The following is a 20,879-nucleotide window of genomic DNA, read 5'->3' on the forward strand; positions in this document are numbered from 1 at the left end:
AAATAATTGAAACATTTCACCTAGAATGACATGCCCAAAATAAATGCATATATATTTAGTTCATGGTAGAGTATATCGGATTATTATTCATTTCTTTGAGCGGTGCCTGCCGTTCCAACATTAGACAGAGTGTGTACGGTATGTCCATGTGTCCGGTGCAGCCTGCACCGCTCACTTCACACTGGGTGTGATTTCCTTTATTACCAGGACACCGTTGTACGACTGAAATATAAAATAGGGTTTAAGTGGTTAATGCATGACAGTTCACACAGGTCTGTCATATATATATGGGTCATTCAAGCACCGTATTCCAACCAAAACTCCAATAAACAAACAAGACCTACTTGGACTGCCTGAGCTACAAACACTCCTGTGCTGCAAAGACAGCAACAACAAAGAACAAACAAACGCTGGGTTCCTTGAAATCATATCCAAACCGAACCGAGTCGTAAAAATGCTTATTTCCTCAAAAATATATTCCACATCACATTCAGCTGCAGAAAAAAAGAAAAGCTGTGCAAAAAACCACAAGAGCAAAGCTTTCACTTCTATTCAAAGCTGCTATAACTGTTCCTGTTAATAAGGCATTTTGTTCACCCTGAAGAAGTCCAAAGGGTAATAAGGGAAACAAGGTAGGGTTGCATAAGGGAGGAGGGGCTAATGTACAGATATCTACAGGGCTGGAAGGTCTGCAGAAGTTGTGGAATGTTGCATATTACAGATCCCATCCAGCACCAAAGGACCTCTCCTACCTCCATGCCAGGCCCCGGAACACCTGAGACTTGATGCCACAGTGAGGCTGTTCTCCACGTAGGGTCCGGACCGGATCCTGTCCAAATGGACCCTCAAGGCCAATCATTATTTTTATTTACCCTTAGATGACGCTCAAAGCTGAAATTGGCCTTTAAGGTGCCAAAACTAAAAGGGTCTATTTGGTTCCATTTGCACACTCTCAGAGTTAAACTAACACTGAGGATTTGACAGTCTAAATTGGGGTCCCCGAGATTAAAACATGGTGCCTATTGCACATCAACCTGTGCTTGAAATGAAAAAGTTGAGAATCACTGAACTAGAAGATTGGAACCTGTGCCACAATGAGGCGTGGAACAGGGAAATGTGTGACGTCGTTGACCACATTTCTCCATGGTCTTGTATTTCCCGTCAGTACTTTAAACAGTGAACCGTGATACGTCTGAACACACTTGGGTGTCAATACAAAATAAAATAAAATACAAATGCAATTTCGATGCGCGAATGCTGTGTGCCAGTTTCCTATGATTTTATAATTTTACCAGCAATTTAAAAAAATTACAAAGAGCATAATTTCGATGTGCGAATGCTGCGTGGCATTTTCCTATATTTCATCATTGTATCATGGCAGATGTCACATTCCAGCTCTCGCTAGGCCAGTGTTTCTCAACCACTGTGCCTGGGGACCTTTGGTGTGCCCCTGAGAAGGGTCAAGTGTGCCCCTTTAAACTGCTTGAAAGCCAGTATTGTATTTATCATTTTAAAAATGATTTAAACTAGTGAAAACAGCCGATCTACAAGCACACAACGCCTCGCGGTGCGAGGCGTTGTGTGCTTGTAGATCTGCTGTTTTCACTACTGTTGTGCGACAGCCTTGTATGATGAAGCAGGGCTTTACTATGCGAAGAAACGTACAAATTTGAAACTTGGAGATACAAGGTTTCTTCCCGACAGTGACGATATTTACACCCCCGTATTATGTCGGTGTGCCCATGGATTCTTGGGACATGAAAAGTGTGCCCATGCAGAAAAAAAGGTTGAGAAACACTGCGCTAGGCAGTCCCCGGACCCCACTTTGAGAACCAATGCTGTGGATGCATTCTATTCAACTGATAGCTTTTTTTCCCCCCACAGAGTGACTGCTTAGTGCTTAGTATTGTAACGTGGATGTTAGCTCTTGAATGAAGTCGGGCTTCACAAGGAGGAGTGTCTGTCTGTCTGTCTGTCTGTCGGTCTTTCGGTCTGTGTATCCGGTAGTTCTGGCAGATGGCAGAGTTCATTCTCAGTCCGCACCGTCTTCTTGCCGTCCTGTTGTCCCTCAGCGTGGTGTCTGGTCCTGTCCCGGTCCGGACCGGTCCGGTCCGGAGCAGGATCAGGTGAAGAGCGGAGAAGGACCAGGAGGAGGTGGGGTTGTGAGGGCCTGGGGGGGGGGGGGGGGTCCCCCAGCCTGGCTGCAGGGGCGGGGCTACGACTGGCTGTGTGCGGCGGCCTGGGGGACGTGCGAGCCGGGCGACTGGGACATGTCTCTGCCGATGATCTCATTCACTGTCAAAGAAACAAACAAAAACCATTAGAATAAAAAGATGGTTTTTTTAAACATGTTTTTTATTTTTTTAAACATCTTCGTCTGATATTCCAGTAAAGCATCCTTAAGACACAGCTACAAATAGGCCTTTTCCCACACTATGTATGCCAATATGGCTGACAGGAAAAAAGGTCTATTGCACATGGAAGCCACGCTCTTATTTATTACTTGCGCCAGCAGAGCGTGCAAGTACTGTGTTCCGTACCATCCGTTTCCATTTAGGGCTGACAGTACAAATGAGGAGCGTTCTCGGTGACGTCACCACCAACAAGTGTGACCTGAACATACATACGTACGTATGTATGTATGTATACCCCCTTGTTGAAGACCGTAGCCCAATCAGGGACCATCATTTCTGGCAATGTCATCATTAACAGCCAATGACGGACCAGCCTTCCTGGTGATGCCAGTGGTGATGTTATTGGTGATGTCATTGGTGTCGCCAGTGGTGATGCCAGTGGTGATGCCAGTGGTGATGCCAGTGGTGAGTACACCTCATGGCACGCTCTGCTGTGAATACGCTAGTGGATTTTCAGTTCATCTAACCGACTAACTGTTTACAGATGAAAGCTTTTTCTTCAGTGTGAATAGGGCCCGCAAGTAGGGTGATGATAGCTGTCTGAGTGTCTGTGGGTATGTGGTTATGTATGTGGCCATAAAACGGCAAAGGACAAGTGCGACCCCAATTATAAGGTTGCACTTGTCATCACCTTCGGAAAGTGACGTGAATTACCAGCCATATTTGGCTATGAGTGCACAAAGCGTAAGTTGGCACCTCGACAGGGTGCAGTCTGGTTAGACCTGTATTCTCTAACCACTTTCGACCTGGCATCCCTATTTTGGGCATGTCATTAGGTGAATTCTTCACGTAAAAAAAAAAAAAAAACATGATTCACATTGTAGATCGGCTATCACAATTCATCATAAAGTACAGCAGGTTGAGGTTTGCTCGAATGTCACCAGTGGTTGTGGAGGAACATTATGAAATCCATATTCCCTGCCAGCCAGCAGAGGGCGGTGTTGTATCACTCTCTGGGCAGAAGGCTCAAACTGCCATGGTTCTCTGGGTGGAAAACAACTCAAAGGAGACCAAGACTGGCAAAGGTCACAAAGCCACCGTTTTGACGTGACATCTGCTTATTCACCATGGACACACCAGAAGGGAGAAACCATTTAGTTTGGCTGCGTGCGTAAGTCCTGACCTTTGTGTCCGGGGGAATTATTATTATTACTACTTCTTTTTTTTTTTTTTACCATTTGACTCCTGTTGAACCCAATCCTCTATGGATCGCCAACCAATCAAGCTATCCATGACTTCATTAGAGCCAGTGGTGGAAGGGAAGTACTGACTCAAGTAAAAGTAGCAGTACCGCAACGTAAAAACCCTTTGTTAGTCAAAACCTTGTATTTTGATGCATAATTTGATTACCATAATTATTATGATCAAAATCCGCAAAGTAACTAACTAGTAGCTAAGAATACTACAGTACTTAAATGTACTTATTTACTTGATTGCCCACCGATTCGAGCTTTAAAGGAGTAGTTCACCCCCAAAATGACTTTTTTTCTATTGATTACTCACGCCATGGAGACTTGAGTTCAATCTGGAATCAATGGGGGTACATTTATTGTAATACATTTTTTGTCTTAGGAATGCTACAAAAAACTAAAAATATTATTGAACTCAAGTCTGCATGGCGTGAGTAATCAATAGAAAAAAATCAAACCTCGGTTCGAAGTGAAGCGGTGAATTCTTATTCTATGTGTTCTAGAGCTATGAAATCTGTGTTCTAGATCTATATATTCTGTGTTCTAGATCTATACTTACTACAGTATGTGCTTTAGTTCTATATTCTTATGAATTCTGAATGAATGAATGATTTTGTCTGGAGGGCCAAATTGGAATGTGAAGCTTGACCACTCCTCAATTGGTCAAGCATGCATGGGACATGTACAGGACAGACAAAATTGACCAATCAGATGGGGAGGACATGTACGGGACAGACAAAGCCACACCTTGGAAGCGGCTTTCACCGCTTCAAAAAGTCATTTTGGGGGTGAACTACTCCTTTAAGGCAGTACATTTCCTGGGGTCTGTTATTGGTGGTATGTGAGAGAGTGTAACATTAATCCATTGGAGGGAGAAGCCATTGGTGCTCACAGTGAGGGAGTAATTACTCTGCCAGCGTCTGTTAGCAGCCTCGATTTTAAATAAATAAGGCGGCTGGGTGCTCACGTCCACGTCCGACCCAGCAACACAGAGGGCTGATTGTCTGGGAGACACCACCAGGCCCACTATGACTCACAGCTCCACACGGTGGGGAGCCAGTAAAGAAATACAGCCATAATATTACATCAACTTCCAATGTCATGCTCCCCACGGTACCTAATGGTACTATGTATGTATTTATATCGTGGAAACCTTGTATGTCCAAAACGGTTACTTTTCAGTTGTGCTCCCGTGGATTCTATGCATTCTAAACTTGTAGATCGTCTATCTTAACTATCCTGGGTGCCAGCCTGCTCGCGCCGTTCCGCGATTTGTCTTGTCTCTCCTCATCACAGCCTGGAAATTATTCAGTTGACTCTTATTTCTGAACGCCAGTTGTGTCGTAGGTGACGTTGTTGCTGATTGGACGTTGTTCCAATGAATCAGAGTAGGGTTAGGGTAGCTACGTCATCAGCCAGCCAATACACACTGGTGTATTTGTCCCGCCCCGCACCACAGACCAATAAGAAGCCACGGATGGTTTCCTGCCGTGTTCTATGTCCCACCTCCCCTTGGAGATAGGAGGCTTCCCAGACTGTGACAAAAACAAATCGCGGAACGGAACGGAGAGCAGGCTGGCACCCAGACTATATTTTCACTATCTTAAAATATTTTTTTAAATGATAAATACAATATGAACGGTTTTGAACATGCAAGGTTTCCACCCGGCAACAACGAAATGGTGCCGTTTATATACAGTAGCATCTATTACAATGGGCATTACATTCACAATCTGGTTCACATACCACCGACAGCGGAGGAAGCCATGCAGGACACCAACCAAACTGCTCATCGGGAGCAGTTAAAGGCCTCTGTTTTTTTGCTCAGGGACACTTTGACACTAATCCAGGGAGATCCAACTGGGAACCTTCCGATTCCCAAGCGTCCGCTCCACCTCCTGAGCCACTGCTGCCACGTCACTTCTAAACCAGCCTACGCTGAACACTTGTGCAGCTGTGTTTTGCCATCATCACACATTCCCCAGGCTACAGATTCACTCCATACTCCAAGTCAATATCTGATGAACAAGATGGTTCAATACGCTATCTCCAGTGGTGGAGAGTAACTAAGTACATTTATTCAACTATAGTTCTTAAGTAACAATTTAGTTAGTTAATACTTTGTATCTATTTAAAAATAGCACATCTACAAGCTCATATGGCAGGGTTCCCCAATAGGCGGCCCGCGGGCCATTTGCAGCCCGCGGGGGGCTACTGTCAGGCCCCCACCAACCCCAGTAATAATGGTGGTATAAGAGCAGCAACAACACTAGTATATCGTCGTTGTCAGGTGGAAACATCGTATCTCCAAATTTGTACGTTCTTTCGCAAAGTAAAGCCCTGCTTCATCATTCAAGGCTGTCTCACAAAAGTAGTGAAAACAGCAGATCTACAAGTACACAACGCTTCGCGGTGCGAGGCGTTGTGTGCTTGTAGATCGGCGGTTTTCACTAGTTTAAATCATTTTTAAAATGATAAATGCAAAACGAACGGTTTTGGACATACAAGATTTTCACCCGACAACGACGATATCTGAACTGTCGCTGGAGTAGCGGGAACGCCACCGTCGTCCCCTCCAATGCTGTGGCCCTCGGCTTGGTACCCTAGACATGATTCGGCCCTTGGGGAAAACGAATTGGGGAACCCTGTCATATGGCATTGCGATATGGCATCAGCTTTTCGTATGTTTTGATGCCAATACTTTTGTACTTTTACTCATGTAAAACATTTGAGTGCTTCTTCCGCCAGTGAAAAACTCCCTGCCGAATGAAAGGCCTTTCAGTGTTGAAAGGTCCTCATAGGGGAGTTTGATGTGGAGAGATGTTGCATAAGTATTCATTAAAATGATATGAAAGACCAGTGTGATTAAAACATGATCTATACTCACATTGCTAGGATGTATAAATCAATCCGCAATGAAAACAACCCCTCTTAAAATGAGAAAGAAAACATCCCCAGTGAATTAACTTATTGCATCCTGAAATTAAACAAAAGTAAACAAAACACAATTCCTCTGTGGTCTTTGCCAACATCCATTAAAACAAGATTTCAAAGAGTTACATATTTAACCACTTTCAACTTGGTGCCCATATTTTGGGCATGCCATGACAGGGGATTTATTTTATTTATTTTTAAAAATCTTTTACAGCAATTGTCCAAAACTGTGAAAATAGCAGATCTAGAATCTCAAAGCACGTAGTATTACAATGCGTTATGAGCTTGTGGATTGGCTATTTTAGCGTTAGAGTTTAGAAATATTAAAATAGGATTAGGATAGGATTAGGTAGTTAACTGTCCAAATAATTAGGGAACATTAAAAGGTGCTGTTTCACCTCTACATTGCTATTGAATGTTTGATCAGTAACAGGGGCCTCATCGTCTCTGCAGGTGTTTAGAAACAAAAAAAATGATTTGAGAAGTTTCAGGAAACAAAGTTTTATCCAGTCAGGAGGGGGAACTTGTAGTGAACACAGAATAAACAAGTGCAATTGTGAAAAGTGAAACAAATAAATGAGCAGAGAAATTTTAAACTGGATTACTATAAAACAGTGGTTCTCAAAGTGGATTTCAGGGACTCTCTGGGTTCCTATATGGGGGTCTAAATTGACCCTTGCACATCTGTAACTTTGACAGTGAGTGTACACATGGAACCAAATGGACGCTAAACCGGTCAATTTGGTTTGTACACTGTCAAAGTCAAGGAGGAGACCTTCAGATTTCCAAGTTTGAGAACCACTGCTATAAAATCACATCTGATAAATACATACTATTTCCGGATTGGATCAAAATGTGTAACTTCCCTGAAAATATATCCGTGTTTACTATAGAACTGGAGAGACGGGGAGATCCCTGTTAAGGAACAAACGCTCCATAACAACCATTACCATTAGAACATAGTGATTTAACAAAACACATTTTTACTAACCCCAAAATATCACTCACAGCACTTAAGCAAATAATAATAATGTCATATTTAAGTGCATTCAACAGGCATCACCTCCAGTTCACTGTTAGGTGAGGTGTTCTTCTAGCAGTGAAAGTTTCTCTCCATGGCGGCGTGCACGGTGTGTGTGTGCGCGACTGCGCGCGCGCGCATGTGTGTGTGTGTGTGTGTGTGTGTGTGTGTGTGATGTGACACCCAGAGCCACCATCACTCACATCATCCTGTTAGCGTGGGAGGACTCTTCCTCTGACACACACACACACACACACACACACACACACACACACACACACACACACACCTCCTTGTTACAGCACAATATCGAAGCATAATATACTAGCGTAGTGAAGGCAGTATTGTAGATGTAGTCGAATACAAGTATAAAGTTACCAAGTAATGGAAAGTCAAATTAAAGCACCTAAAAGTGTAGGCGATTGGACAGTCACACACAGTACCGATTAAGTGTGACCTTGACACACGACCTTCCCAAAAAAAAATAAAGGATATCATATACCTGTACAGTAAAATCCTCAGTGTTAATTTATCCATAACTCTTAGAGGGTACAAATCAGTGTTGTTTTTGACAGCAAATTTTGATTTAGTTTTAGTCAGTCTTTTGAATAAAATGTCATTTAGTTTTAGTCATAATTTAGAGTTTTAGTTTTAGTTTTAGTCTAATTTTAGTCGACTAAATATCTTAAGATTTTAGGCGACTACTAAATCTAAGTCGACAAACATTTTTCGTCATAGTTTTAGTCGATGAAATCAACACTACTGGTACAAATGGAATCTAGGGACCCTTACGGGTCCATTTGGTTCCATTTGTACCCTGTGTTGCTGCTGATGTGAGCAGTGAGGTGTGAGGTGCTGCAGGCCAACACTGAGTGGGCGGCAGACATCTGAAAAGAACATCAAATCGCGTCGTCTTTTCCGCTCCAGATCTGTGCATGAGCCAGCGTTGAACCTGTGGCAGATCATTAAGTCCTGTCAGAATGAGGTCGCAGCCACCTTAAAACGCGCTGTAAGTCATATTTATTTAATTTGGGGTTAAAAAGAAGTTAAGTGCAGTAACTACGAAAACATGTTTTACTTCAAAATTGGTTTAAAAGTGGTTCAACTGGTCGGCCAAACGAGATGACGGCATCTAAGTGATATTACACTGTTTGTACATCTGTTCTTGAGATAATCGTTTATTCCCCAAAATCACGAAGGCTAGTATGACCTTCGTCGGTGTGTCCAAAAACGTAGTTGCTGCACTTTGGCTTTGTAGGAACCTGTCTCTTTAGCTCTTTAGTAAACAGAAAATAAAATGTCCATGATACCAATTTCATCCAAACTAGGAGGGAGGATGAAATTGCAAGTGATTTAAACAGATAAATTAGCAGTTTAGCTGTCACAACCCTAATCGAGTGTAACCATGAGGAAGATTCTTTTTTAAATCCCTTCTTAAGCCTGATTTATACTTGGTTGCGTGCCGGCGTTACTTGCCTTAAATGGCAGATATACAAGCTCACAACGCGTCACATTCGTGATGCATTGTGAGCCTGTGGATCTGCTATTTACTGAGCACGACACACACCGGCACGCAGCTAAGTATAACCAAGGCTTTGCGGTCTTCACATAGAGGCCTTCGTGAGGATGACAATCACTGGAGAGATTCACCCTGGATGTTGCAGCTGCACTCTGTGTTTTAGATATACATTTAGATAGGAATATTTTAGGATATTCACAAATAAATAAATTAATTAACTAAAAGGCTTGTTTATTTTTGCAGTGATTTTCCATGCGATTCTCCCGACAGACTGACTCACAAATAGACAAACACATACGGCAGATAACCCCAAGGGTTATTTGCTCCGAATAATACACGTGCGCACGCACACACACAAGCCCGCACGCAAGCAGAGCTTGTGCCCAAATATCCACAAAATAAGATCTAGGTTACGATAGTTCTTAGATACACATCATCTGTTGTTTCACTCAAGACCGTTGATCGAATCCTCTTGCATCGTTCATTATCAACTTATAACAAATCACACTAATCACTGTAGTAAGTACAAGAAAATCTGAGCTGTCTGGGATAATTATGTGCAGACTGATTTACGATAAGTTAAGTGATAAACAATTGGAATCAGATAAAACTATAATAATAGCCTAGGGTTTATTTGGCTCTGCTCAGTTCAAAGAGCGAATTAACACACAATAATAAACCACCAGTCAGGCCAGTGAATCATAACAGATTTACATGGCATACGTAGTTTCATTCAAGACTAAACTGAAAACAATCAGACATCCAGAAGTGAAAGAGCCGGTTGAGTCGACAGCTCGCCTCAGACCAGTTTCGTTTGTCGATACCGGTTTCTCACGTTTACTGGTAACTGCTCCGAGACACAACTGATGATTCAGCGTTTGCCTGCTTGTAGTAGCGTGGTCTCAAGTCTGTGTCTACTGTATGTGTCACTCGCCGAAAATAGCTGATCTACAATGCTCACGCCGTGGCGCATCACAACGTGCTTTGAGCTTGTAGATCGCCCATTTATAGTTCAGCAGGAGTGGGGGTCTCCCTAGTTGTGTCGGACTAGGCAATAAAGTGAAATGTCACGACATGCTGAAGTCTGATTTATGCTGTGTCGCTTACCAGAAATCATGTATTTTCAATTGGGGAAAATAAACCTTTTTTTCCAGTTGGAAAATACAGTACATTATTTCTGTTTCGAAGCGTCTCACGACAGTGTGTCGCCGAAGCATTAACCAGACTTTAGCAAGGACTGTATATTCACAAGATTCTGCTTTTGGGTCTGAAAACCTTTTTCATTACCTTATGATAACAATATGATCATATATACTACATACATACTCAACATAGTGCTTGTTTATGTTCTTGGAAGGAAACTACCGGTATGCTAAATTGAAACTTTATTTTTGTTTGACACTTTCCTGTGAATATACTGTACTAGCCCTTACCCGTTCAAAGATACGAGCTCCGAAATGATGTGCAGTGTGTGGGTTATGGGGTGTGCACTGTGCACACAGTATATGAGGGATGGAAAGTAACTTTAACTGGTGCTTGCATGATAATATGTAGGAGCATCAATGTAAGAAATACCCGTTTCGTTTAATGGCTACAGAGATACTGTGTACCGATCTGCATGATTTTTGGACAACATCTGTAACAGGGCTGTAACAGTCTAAGTCCATATTTAAAAACTTTGAATATAGATATATTTTTTGATTTACCAGACTGTAAACCACAAACTAGAAGTTTTTAATCTGTTAAATTCTTAATGCACTCCCCCCTCATTTTGTTGAATTAGATTTTTTACTTAACTATATATATATATATATATATATATATATATATATATATATATATATATATATATATATATATATATATATATATACATTTTTATATATAAGGAATTATAAGACATACTTATGGAAAGTGGAAAAACAGTTTGTGGAACAACAGTAAAAGTTCGTACAAGCAATATTCAGGAATCAGCTGACAAAGGGAGCAGATAACATTAAAACCGACAATTGAACAAAATGAGCGGGGAGTGCCTTAACAATTTAACAGATTAAAAATGAAAAGTTTGTGGTTTACAGTCTGGTAAATCAAAACATATCTATATTAAAAAAGGTACTCAATTGTAGTGGATTAAATGTTACAATACTTGACTCTAATATGTATATGAGTAGAAGTAATGGAAAAATGGACACACAAGTAAATGCACTTAGTTACTTTCCACCACTAGTAGGAACAATAGGTATAATTCCCTGGTAAAGGTCCATTAGTAATGCATGACAGTAAAGATTACTCATAATCAAATGAGCAATGAGAGGGGGAAAGTCACATTAATCTCTCTCTAGCTGAGGTAGAGGCAGATATCAAGGCCAGTTAGCCCTAAATGAAAACACCCCAGTCAAACGCCAACGGTCAAAATAATGTCACACTAATGAGAGAGGAGCTGCTCCACCTCATCTCATTTTGACTGATGAGGCACGAATGCTGTCAAATCTGCACATGATGAGTGAATTAATGTGACTCCTGGCTCTCGCTCTTTTAATTTCCCAGAATTTGCTCCGAGCGACCAGATCCAAGGCCTACTGCGAATCGTTAGCGTCACGTCTCGATTATGCGAGGGACGCATTAAAAAAGAGACAAGTTGAAAAGCTTCCCGTAATGCGAAACAGAAGTGTAGAGATGGACAGATGGACGAGGAGCACCGTAAACATGTCTACTGTCGGAATGGAAAACGGCTGATTATCATAACCCTCGATGACACGTTCAAGAAAGTTTCCCTGACCTCGGTACAAAGAAAAACACCAAAAATATGGTGGCTGACTGATTGTCCGATCCAGTGGATGACAAGTACGCGCCACAAGTGGAAAGTGATCGAGGCAAGAGAAAAATAAAGTCAAGACAAGAATCAGATTTGGGCTGATGTCAAACACATGCAGTTTCCACTTGGCATGGCCGTGTCAATGACGCACCGCACGTCTTCACAAGGCCCTGGGTACGGCACAAAATATGAGGCGTTCACTGGCTGGTGTGATCTGTTTGAGCAATGTGCTTCACTGGACACAAACACACACACACACACACACACACACACACACCGTCCAGTGTATGGAAACAGTCTACTGGAATGTTCCAAGCTTGCTGAGTTGAGAGGGTTTTTCTCTTTTTAAATCTAACTCAACCTTTTATCAGTCCTGCATTCTCTCTGTTCCTTGCTATTTTCTTTAAAGTTTTGACTGGAGGAGTGAGCGAGTGAGGAAGGCAGATAGTCTGCTTCACAGAGTCACTCATCTCTGTGAATCATCGCTGGATTTCCCATTTGTGATTATAAGTGATTCAAGAGACGGCGCAGCCTTTGATGCGGGCCACAGATCTCACCAGATGACCACAGGACCCGCTGTTAGTGAGGAAAACATTAAACCGCCGCATGGCCACCCGGGGAGCTCCGCTAAAGACACTGAAAGTGCTGCAAATGTTGCACCGCCCCGCGCAAGGACATAGCCACTCTACAAGCTCACAGTGCATGAGCTTGTAGATCTATTTCCAGTCTATTTTCAACTGTGTCTGAGCTTCATGTTGTCTGGTCCTTTTCACCTGTATTATAAAACTACCATCACACTCATGCTTTCACAATTAACACTGGTGCCATCCCATTTGTTCACTTATATTATTTGAGTGTTTGCACAGAGGCTATTTCCCCCAAAAAAGGAAAGAACAAAAAAAGGCACATCTGACCAGTTTTCTGCAGAGGTGTAAAGTAACTAAGTAGATTTACTTAAGTACTGTACTTAAGTACAATTTTGAGGTATTTGTACTTTACTTGAGTATTTCCACTACTTTTACTTCTACTCCACTACATCGCGGATCCAAATATTGTACTTTTACTCCACTACAATAATTTGAAAACTTACAATAATTACTAATTACTTTGCAGATATAAATGATAATATTTTGAAACATACATTAATCCACTTGAGCCCTATTTTATACCTTGGCTATTTGAAAATAGCCGATCTACAAGCTCACAACGCATCGCGATGCAGCACGCTGTGAGCTTCTAGATCTGCTATTTTCAAACATTTTGTACTTTTACTTTTGGTACTTTAACCCTGCAAGGCACAAATTAATTTCTACTGGCCCCAAAAAAAAAAAAAAAAAAATCAGATGGTGTTGTAGGAGTCCTGATCACAGGAAAATGTAATGTTAAAAAATGTATAATGTTTTTGTAAGGTTTTATAGCCATAAATCATAAATCATGCTCTAATTTGCATTTTGGGGATATTTTTCACAATAATAACATATACATGTTCTAGACATTCTAATGATCACGAAAAACAATATTACAGGCATGTTACTTATGTTTTAGTGAGGAATAGCTTCAGTTAAAAAGTGAGATGTTGTTCGTCCAGATGCTGGAATTTCAACTTCTCTGGGAGGTGTGAATGTCATTCTCTGTGGGGGGTATTTATATGCAAATATCGTGGCCAATGGCATCGTAATACTAAACAATAGGATTTAATGGTGATGTTAATGTGAAAAAAGAACAGGAAAACTAATTATAACATCTTTTAAAAAATGATTTAAAAAACGTTGCCAAAAAGCAACGCTGGGCCTTGCAGGGTTAAGTATATTTTGATGCCAATACTTTCGTACTTTTACTCAAGTGCATTTTGAATTCCAGACTTTTACTTGTAACAGAGTATTTCTACATTGCAGTATTGATAGTTTTACTTAAGTAAAGAACGTGAGTACTTTTTCCACCACTGGTTTTCTGAAAATAAATGATAGTTTAGCCCTGACAGGACAGCAGCAAAACAACACAGTTTTTCCTTGGCTTTAAAAGGCAGTTTTCAGCATGGTTCCGATAATATGACAAAGCGCGGTGCGGGTTGCTTAAAGGGAAGGGTGACTCAGTAACAGCTTGAAGTAAAAAAACAACAACCAGGTGCAAGGACATTCAGACACACACACAAATCAACATCCAATAAGCTCTAGACACCATTTAATGAATACGTAATGAAACCATTTTGCCCTTGGTAAAGCCTTCACTTGCGTGCCATAACAACATGTTACTAGTGAAGGTTTTCAGTCATGCTGACATTCAGCAAAACTTCTGAGGCTTCGTCAAAACACGAATCAGGACGGGGACACGCGGCGAGAACCGGTTTGAACGATGGTTCGTTAACACAGTGTAGCAGAGTGACTCAGAGCCACTGCCTGAAGACCATAAGCCTAATATGTCCCCCCAACCAAGAGGGGATTCCCTCTTAGGCTAGTGGTTGATGTTTGGCTTGTGCCTTCCCACGCAAGGAGACCCCCGCGTTAGAATCTCAGGCATTTTAACAGCACAGTTCACTGCCTGGAGGCGTTGTACAGTATAGACAGCGACATACACATTTCACATTAAAAAGCGGGTAAGCTCTTTACCACTGCGCTCGGGTGCCGCAGTGGTAAAGTCCCTGCCCACCACCACAGAGTTTGTGGATTTGAGTCCACTGTGGTGCATCCGGCTTTGTCGGGCGTCTATGCCAACACAATTGGCTCGTGTTCGGGGGAGGAAAGCCAGGCGGGGAAGGTAATAATGGTCGGCTCCTGTCAGCAGGGAGTGTTGGTAGGGCTGTCACGATATGACATTTTACATGACGATTAATTGTCACTCAAATAATTGCGATTAACGATTTAATTGTGTTTTTGTCGTTGATAATTACATTTCTGTTTGGGTTTTAGGCTTTGAAGTTGCACATGGCAGATATGACACATAACCTAAATATACAAAGAAATTACTGACATATTTGACAACTTTCTACTAAAAAAAATAACATTGATAGTGGAAATAGCCGATCTACAAGCTCACAACGCATCGCGACGCGTTGTGAGCTTGTAGATCGGCAACACAGCAATGTGTGTGGGGAGGAATTCATTGGAATAAGGGCTAAATTGGTGAGGAAAAAAGGGAAAAAAGTGCCGCACTGCGAGCTTGTAGATCTGCTATTTTTGAAAGACCGTGAAAATTTGTGCAAGTCTTTGAATATTTTTGACACGATTCTATAAGTGTCTTCTAAATTTTGGGAAAAAATCTATGTTTCCATGTTAGTGGTGCTCAGACCTTTTCATGTCAAGGACCCCCAAAATTATATGTATTTGGCCACCAACCCCCATCTCAAAATATTTTGTTCCAGGGACCCCCCAGAAGCAACTATTTGAGTTACAAATGTATGTGTTACAGCGATTTCTCAAAAATAGCAGATATACAAGCTACAAGATATACAAGCTTGTATATCTGCTATTTTTCAATAGTTAAAGCATTAAATAATTCTATTGCAGGCCTAAATACTAGTCCTGTCTTTCCCTTTCACTGAACCAGAGTCAACATGCAGCTCTCTTCAGCGCAGAGGGACTTCCAGGCTTTCCCCTGGTCCCGCCTCAATGTCTGGACAGAGAGAGAGCGACAGAACACAACGCTCCGGCATCAGGCCTTGGGCTGCCGTCAAGGCCTCGGCATTACACTCTCTAAAGATGTAAACCGTACGGAAAGAGGACGCACAGAGCCCGTTTCCACATGTTTGTCGGCGGGGGTGGGTTTTGGGGGCTGTATGTTTGCCACGGTCTTTAATGAGTGGCAGCTTTTGGTCGGAGGAGGACTGGGTTTTTCCTAAGTGGTGTTATTTTTCCTGCTGTTCAATGAGGGGTTCTGTGTCGTTAATCTGCCATGCCTGAGTAGAGGCAGCATGCGGCCCTAGTCTGGCACCGGTCATTCACTCACGCACGCACACGCACACACGCACGTACGCACGCACGCACGCACGCACGCACGCACACGCACTACAGGAGTACCGTTATGAATACATGGGTGAGCAAATATGCATGCCCCTGAATAATTTATTTAAGGGCATCTCAACTTGACTGGGGCATAGACTTGGCTGTACAAAAGTGATTTAAATCTGAATATATTAATTTCAATGAATACTTTGGCAACACTAAACTAATACTGTAGCGCCGTTTAGTGTTTTAGAGGAAAGAGCAGGGGTCATCACCATGCAAAGTGATGGACATTCTGGTCAAAATGTTATTTCCGCCATGGACATACAATAATGAGTGGTCAATAATATGACCATAAACACATAGACCTAGCCGTGGAGGGAAACTAGTGGACGCCTGGTGGGCATTCCAACGTGCAACACATTTTTAAATTATAGTATTTCTACATGAATTAAATCAGCGTACTAAAGTAGGCTACCTATTCTGAAGAAAACCTGAAGACTAAGTCTATTCAATGTATACTAGCTGTACAGGGCATAGCAGGTTCACTGGTGCCACTAAAAAATGCCACAAAAAAATTCTGCCATACATTTTTCACATAAACTTTTACAAAAATATTTATATCAATTATTTTAAGCCTAGAGTCAAGCCATCCAGGATCCTGGTGAAACATACATACAAACATACAAATTTGAAACTTGGACATACGAGGTTTCTTCCCGACAGTGACGATATGGTTCTATTCACTGATGGACCTTTGGCAGCAGTTCTTCAGTGCTGTTTGTTACCATGGTCTTAGCCCTCATTCACAGGTTGTACTGTATATCCTATGGTCTACTCTAAAATGATAGCAGCTACAAGTTATTCGCAGGTGCTGCCTATACTACTGACCTGATCCCAACAGGGCATCATCTGGGAATCAGATGTAGAGGTCAGCTCCATATATGGAGATCTAGGTGATGATCCAGTCGTTGTATGGATATCCAGGGTTTGATCTTTGATGAGGTGATGTCACAACAATGTGAAGTCACAATGTCAACAATGTGATGTCAAAACAGCTATAGACATTAAGGCGTTACTTACTCACTCACTCACTCACTCAACACCATTGTGCGTCAACGTAGAAAAAAAAGTCTTAAATGGTAAATGTATTCCTTGATATATCTAAAAAGGCATATACGGTATAAGGCCTATCTATATATATTACAAAACATACTTCTTGGTTATTTGATTATTCAAAAGACAGAATAATGTCTAAGATAATAATAATGGCTATCTGCAGCCCTACACTGCTATGAGGCAGGCCCGGTGTGCTGAGCTATATTCCTAAATAGTTTGTACAGATTGATATGGAGGCCAGTGACAGCTGTGCTACTTTCAGAGGCCTCAGAAACAGACCCTGATTAGCTTGTGCTTTAAATTTAGACATGGGTGTGTGTGGGTGCTTGTGTTGTATATATATAGGTGCTGTATATATAGGCGGGGCGTAGGTATGTATGTGTACGCACACACACGATGAGTAGACATGTTGTGTGTTGTTGTTGCTTATGGAGCAAAGCATGGTGACATGTCTTAGGTGTGTGTGTTGGGTTTACGATGTGGGTTTTAAACTGTTTTAATGCCATAAGACACACATGCACGAACACACCACGCACACACACAAGAGCGCCCGTACAGAGACACAGACAGACACACGCACGTCGCACGCACGCACGCACACACACGCACACATACAGTCACACACACACACACGGGCGCTCTTGTGTGTGTGCGTGGCGTGTGCGTGCATGTGTGTCACACACACACACACACACACACACACACACACACACACACACACACACACACACACACACACACACACGTTAAGATCGACAGAGAGACAGATAGAAGACTGTTTCAATTTGTCTGTGTGTTGGTGTATGCATGTGTGTGCCTCTGAGTGCGTGCGTGTGTGTGCGTGCATCATGGAGTGTGTGAGCAGCAGGTCACAGCCACATTGCCATGACCATGGTGTGAGGCAGCCGTGTGCACGGACAGGAGAGCACACATGGATGCTTTCTCACTCACACACACACACACACGCACAAACGCACACACAGGCAGGCGCACACACACACACACACACACACACACACACACACACACACACACACACACACACACACACACACAGAGTCAGACACAGAGTCAGATACAGTATGTGTAGTGACACAGACAGGGTAAACAGAGGTCCTGTCATCAGCTGATTAATTAGTTCAACACACAGCAGCCTGGCTCCCTGCAGGACAACTCAACCACACAACTAACACTGCATCTTTCTAAACCGCTTTTTATTTCAACAACATTACTCCCTATTTTAGGCATGTCGTAAAAAATACGACATAGCCCAGGGCGGGCATGAAAAATTTCAGAAAGACATTATTGAGGACAACGCCAACAAACCCACCCGTTCACTCAGATCAGCCAACACAGGGATGCTGACAGAACCCTCGCTAAAAACCCCTGGACAAAAATCCACTCGTCCTGGACAATTTGCTCTCCTGGCCCCCAAACTGGAATAAACTCCCTGTCGCACTTTGGCACCTCTTCAGACTCCACCTAAACCCATAGCACTACTGTAACACTCCCCTTCCGTCAATGACCATACATGAAGCTAGATAGCATTTTGTCTAGGTTTTAGAGGTTTTTTTTACTGATTAGGTGCGTGGTCTGCCTATGTTATTGTTTTTTTTCCTAGATTGATATTCCTATGCATTTGTTATATTGTTGTTAATGTACTGACATATTATCTTGCTTAGTATAGTGATGTGTATTACCTGCTTATTGTAAATCGCTTTGGATTAAAAGTGTCTGCTAAATGCCTAAACTGTAAACTGTAATTATCATTTTGCACAGAATGTGAATACGTTTAAAGAGGTGGTGCCATAGTTTTGTACTTTTTCTGTTTTGTATGTGCCTACGGAGTTAACATTACTCTAATAGATCACCGGGTGGGGTTATCCACAACTTTCCAACATCCCATCGTGCATTGCGTAGAATGTGCAGGCAGCTTCCGGCACCGCAGCCGAGAGTGATCTACAAGCTCACAACGGTTGCATCTGCAACGCGACGTGAGCTTGTATGTCTGCTGTTAACCGGAAGTGTCCCGCAAATAATGTTACAGTAAATTCTCGCGGAAATAGGTGGATAACGTGCAAATTTGCCTTCCCAGAGTATTTTTGGTTTCTTCCTGAAAGCTGAAAGCCTCTGAGTCAAAAAGGCCAGATCGAAAAACACAGATTTAATCACATCATAAACTCATCCCCTCCCCTTTTACCATTCACCCACCATGTCTTTCTGTACACTTTTTTGGAAAAAAAATCTTCCGCCTAGTATAATCATAATCAAAATCATCAAAAGATCAATCAAAGAAATAAAACATTTTAGGGAGAAAAAGATCATGGCACCCCATCTTTAATAATGCAACGTTTTGGTTGTATAGACCTTTCATGCCTGAGGAAGGTCTATATGACTGAAACGTTGTGTGCAAGATTTTAGATTAAGATGTATCTTGCCTAAAAATATTTGTTTAATCTATGTGTGCAAAGGTTATATATATTTATAAAACCTGCAGATACAGCACTTTCACTTAAAAATAACAAATAGCAAAATGGGTTAGGCCAATAAACTGTTGTTGCTACTTTTGTGACACAGTAGGATTGTTTTTGTCATTGAAAAAAGGTAGTCGACAAACATTCTTTGTCATAGTTTTAGTAGACACCGTTCCAGTTACAGGCCGGTTGTAGAATGTTGCAGATGTTTTGGAATGTTTTTTACAAGCAGTGACCAGTTCCAACTGGTCTCCTCTCCTCTGTGCTCAAGAAGAGAGCTGAACACAACATACTGTACATACAGTATGTTGTTGTGATCATCCTAATAGCGTCACACAAAAGCATCAAAACTAGTACGTAGATCTGCAAGCTCGAAACGCGGCGCGAAGCGACGCCTTTTGAGCTTGTCGATCTGACTGCTACTTTTGCTGTTTTTGAATTTGAATACTGAAAAATTAAAATAAAAGTTTCCTCCCCACAGAGACGATGTAGTGCAGTGATGTCATTACGTGCGCATCCCGCATCAAAAACTCATTCAAGTCACCCAGGGACTCATTCATGTCATGGTCCTGGGGTCCCGGGGATGCGCCTCCATTGGAGTCCATGTTAAAATAATTTACCGGGATGCGGTAAAAGAAAAACATTTTAAAATTCCACATACACCACCATTGTTCATGGGTGAAAGCATCCTACTTAACACAAATAAAATCCACGTAGAAAGTCTTAAACAGGCGATAGAAACGTCAATGTTTTGATTCCACCGACGTCCGACGCCATTTTGCGCGCCCGAATTCATTAGGGGCACATGTTTTAGTAGTTTTAGTAGTTCAAAACAGTTCAAACATTAGCCAAATTGTAAAATAAATATAAGAAATAGGCAAACATTTTGAAAATAGCCGATCTACAAGCTCACAGCGCTCGAAAACATTGTATTGAGGACTCATAAAACTTTCCTGGGACCCATTTGAATGACCACCTGTGGGTCCCGGGACCCATTACATTGAAAACCTAGTAACATCACTGGTAGTGCATTATTTTTTATGTTGTAGGGACTTATAATATGAACTTATTGATAGTAATATGTTTTATAAAGCTATCGACAATATTGCCATGTCTATTCATTTCTTGATGCCTTCTACAGTCCATGTTAACGTGAAAGAGTAATAGAGTTGATTACATTACGGTTCCATGACGGAACACTATGTCTTTCCTCTATCTCACTATACATATTTCTTAAAATAACCCTTTGTTCATTGTTCATAAAGTTAAAGTACAGTAGCTACTACGGGAAAATAATGCCATTGGTGTATACAATGGTGTGTGTGTGAGAAGACATTGGTGTATACAAAGTCATTATTACTTATTATTTTATCTTTAGATGTGTTGTTTTTTGTTGTTCTGCAGCTTTAACCCATAACACATGACCAACCTGCGATTATCAAACAAAAATAATCT

The 20,879-nt window shown here is 41.7% G+C and overlaps 1 protein-coding gene across 1 annotated transcript in view; it reads right to left on the bottom strand.

Moving 5' to 3' along the window:
* Nucleotides 1-1,622: 1,622 nt before the first annotated feature.
* The window catches only part of nfatc3a (nuclear factor of activated T cells 3a), a 163,476-nt gene continuing 144,219 nt past the window's right edge, over nt 1,623-20,879 (bottom strand). Inside the window, exon 11 of the mRNA XM_080729552.1 lies at nt 1,623-2,295. Within this exon, the coding sequence (XP_080585678.1) occupies nt 2,216-2,295 (80 nt within the window). The 3' untranslated portion in view covers nt 1,623-2,215. The remainder of the gene's footprint in view (nt 2,296-20,879) is intronic.

This window comes from Nannobrachium achirus, assembly GCF_963921795.1.
Source record: "Nannobrachium achirus genome assembly, chromosome: 7".
NCBI lineage: Eukaryota > Metazoa > Chordata > Actinopteri > Myctophiformes > Myctophidae > Nannobrachium > Nannobrachium achirus.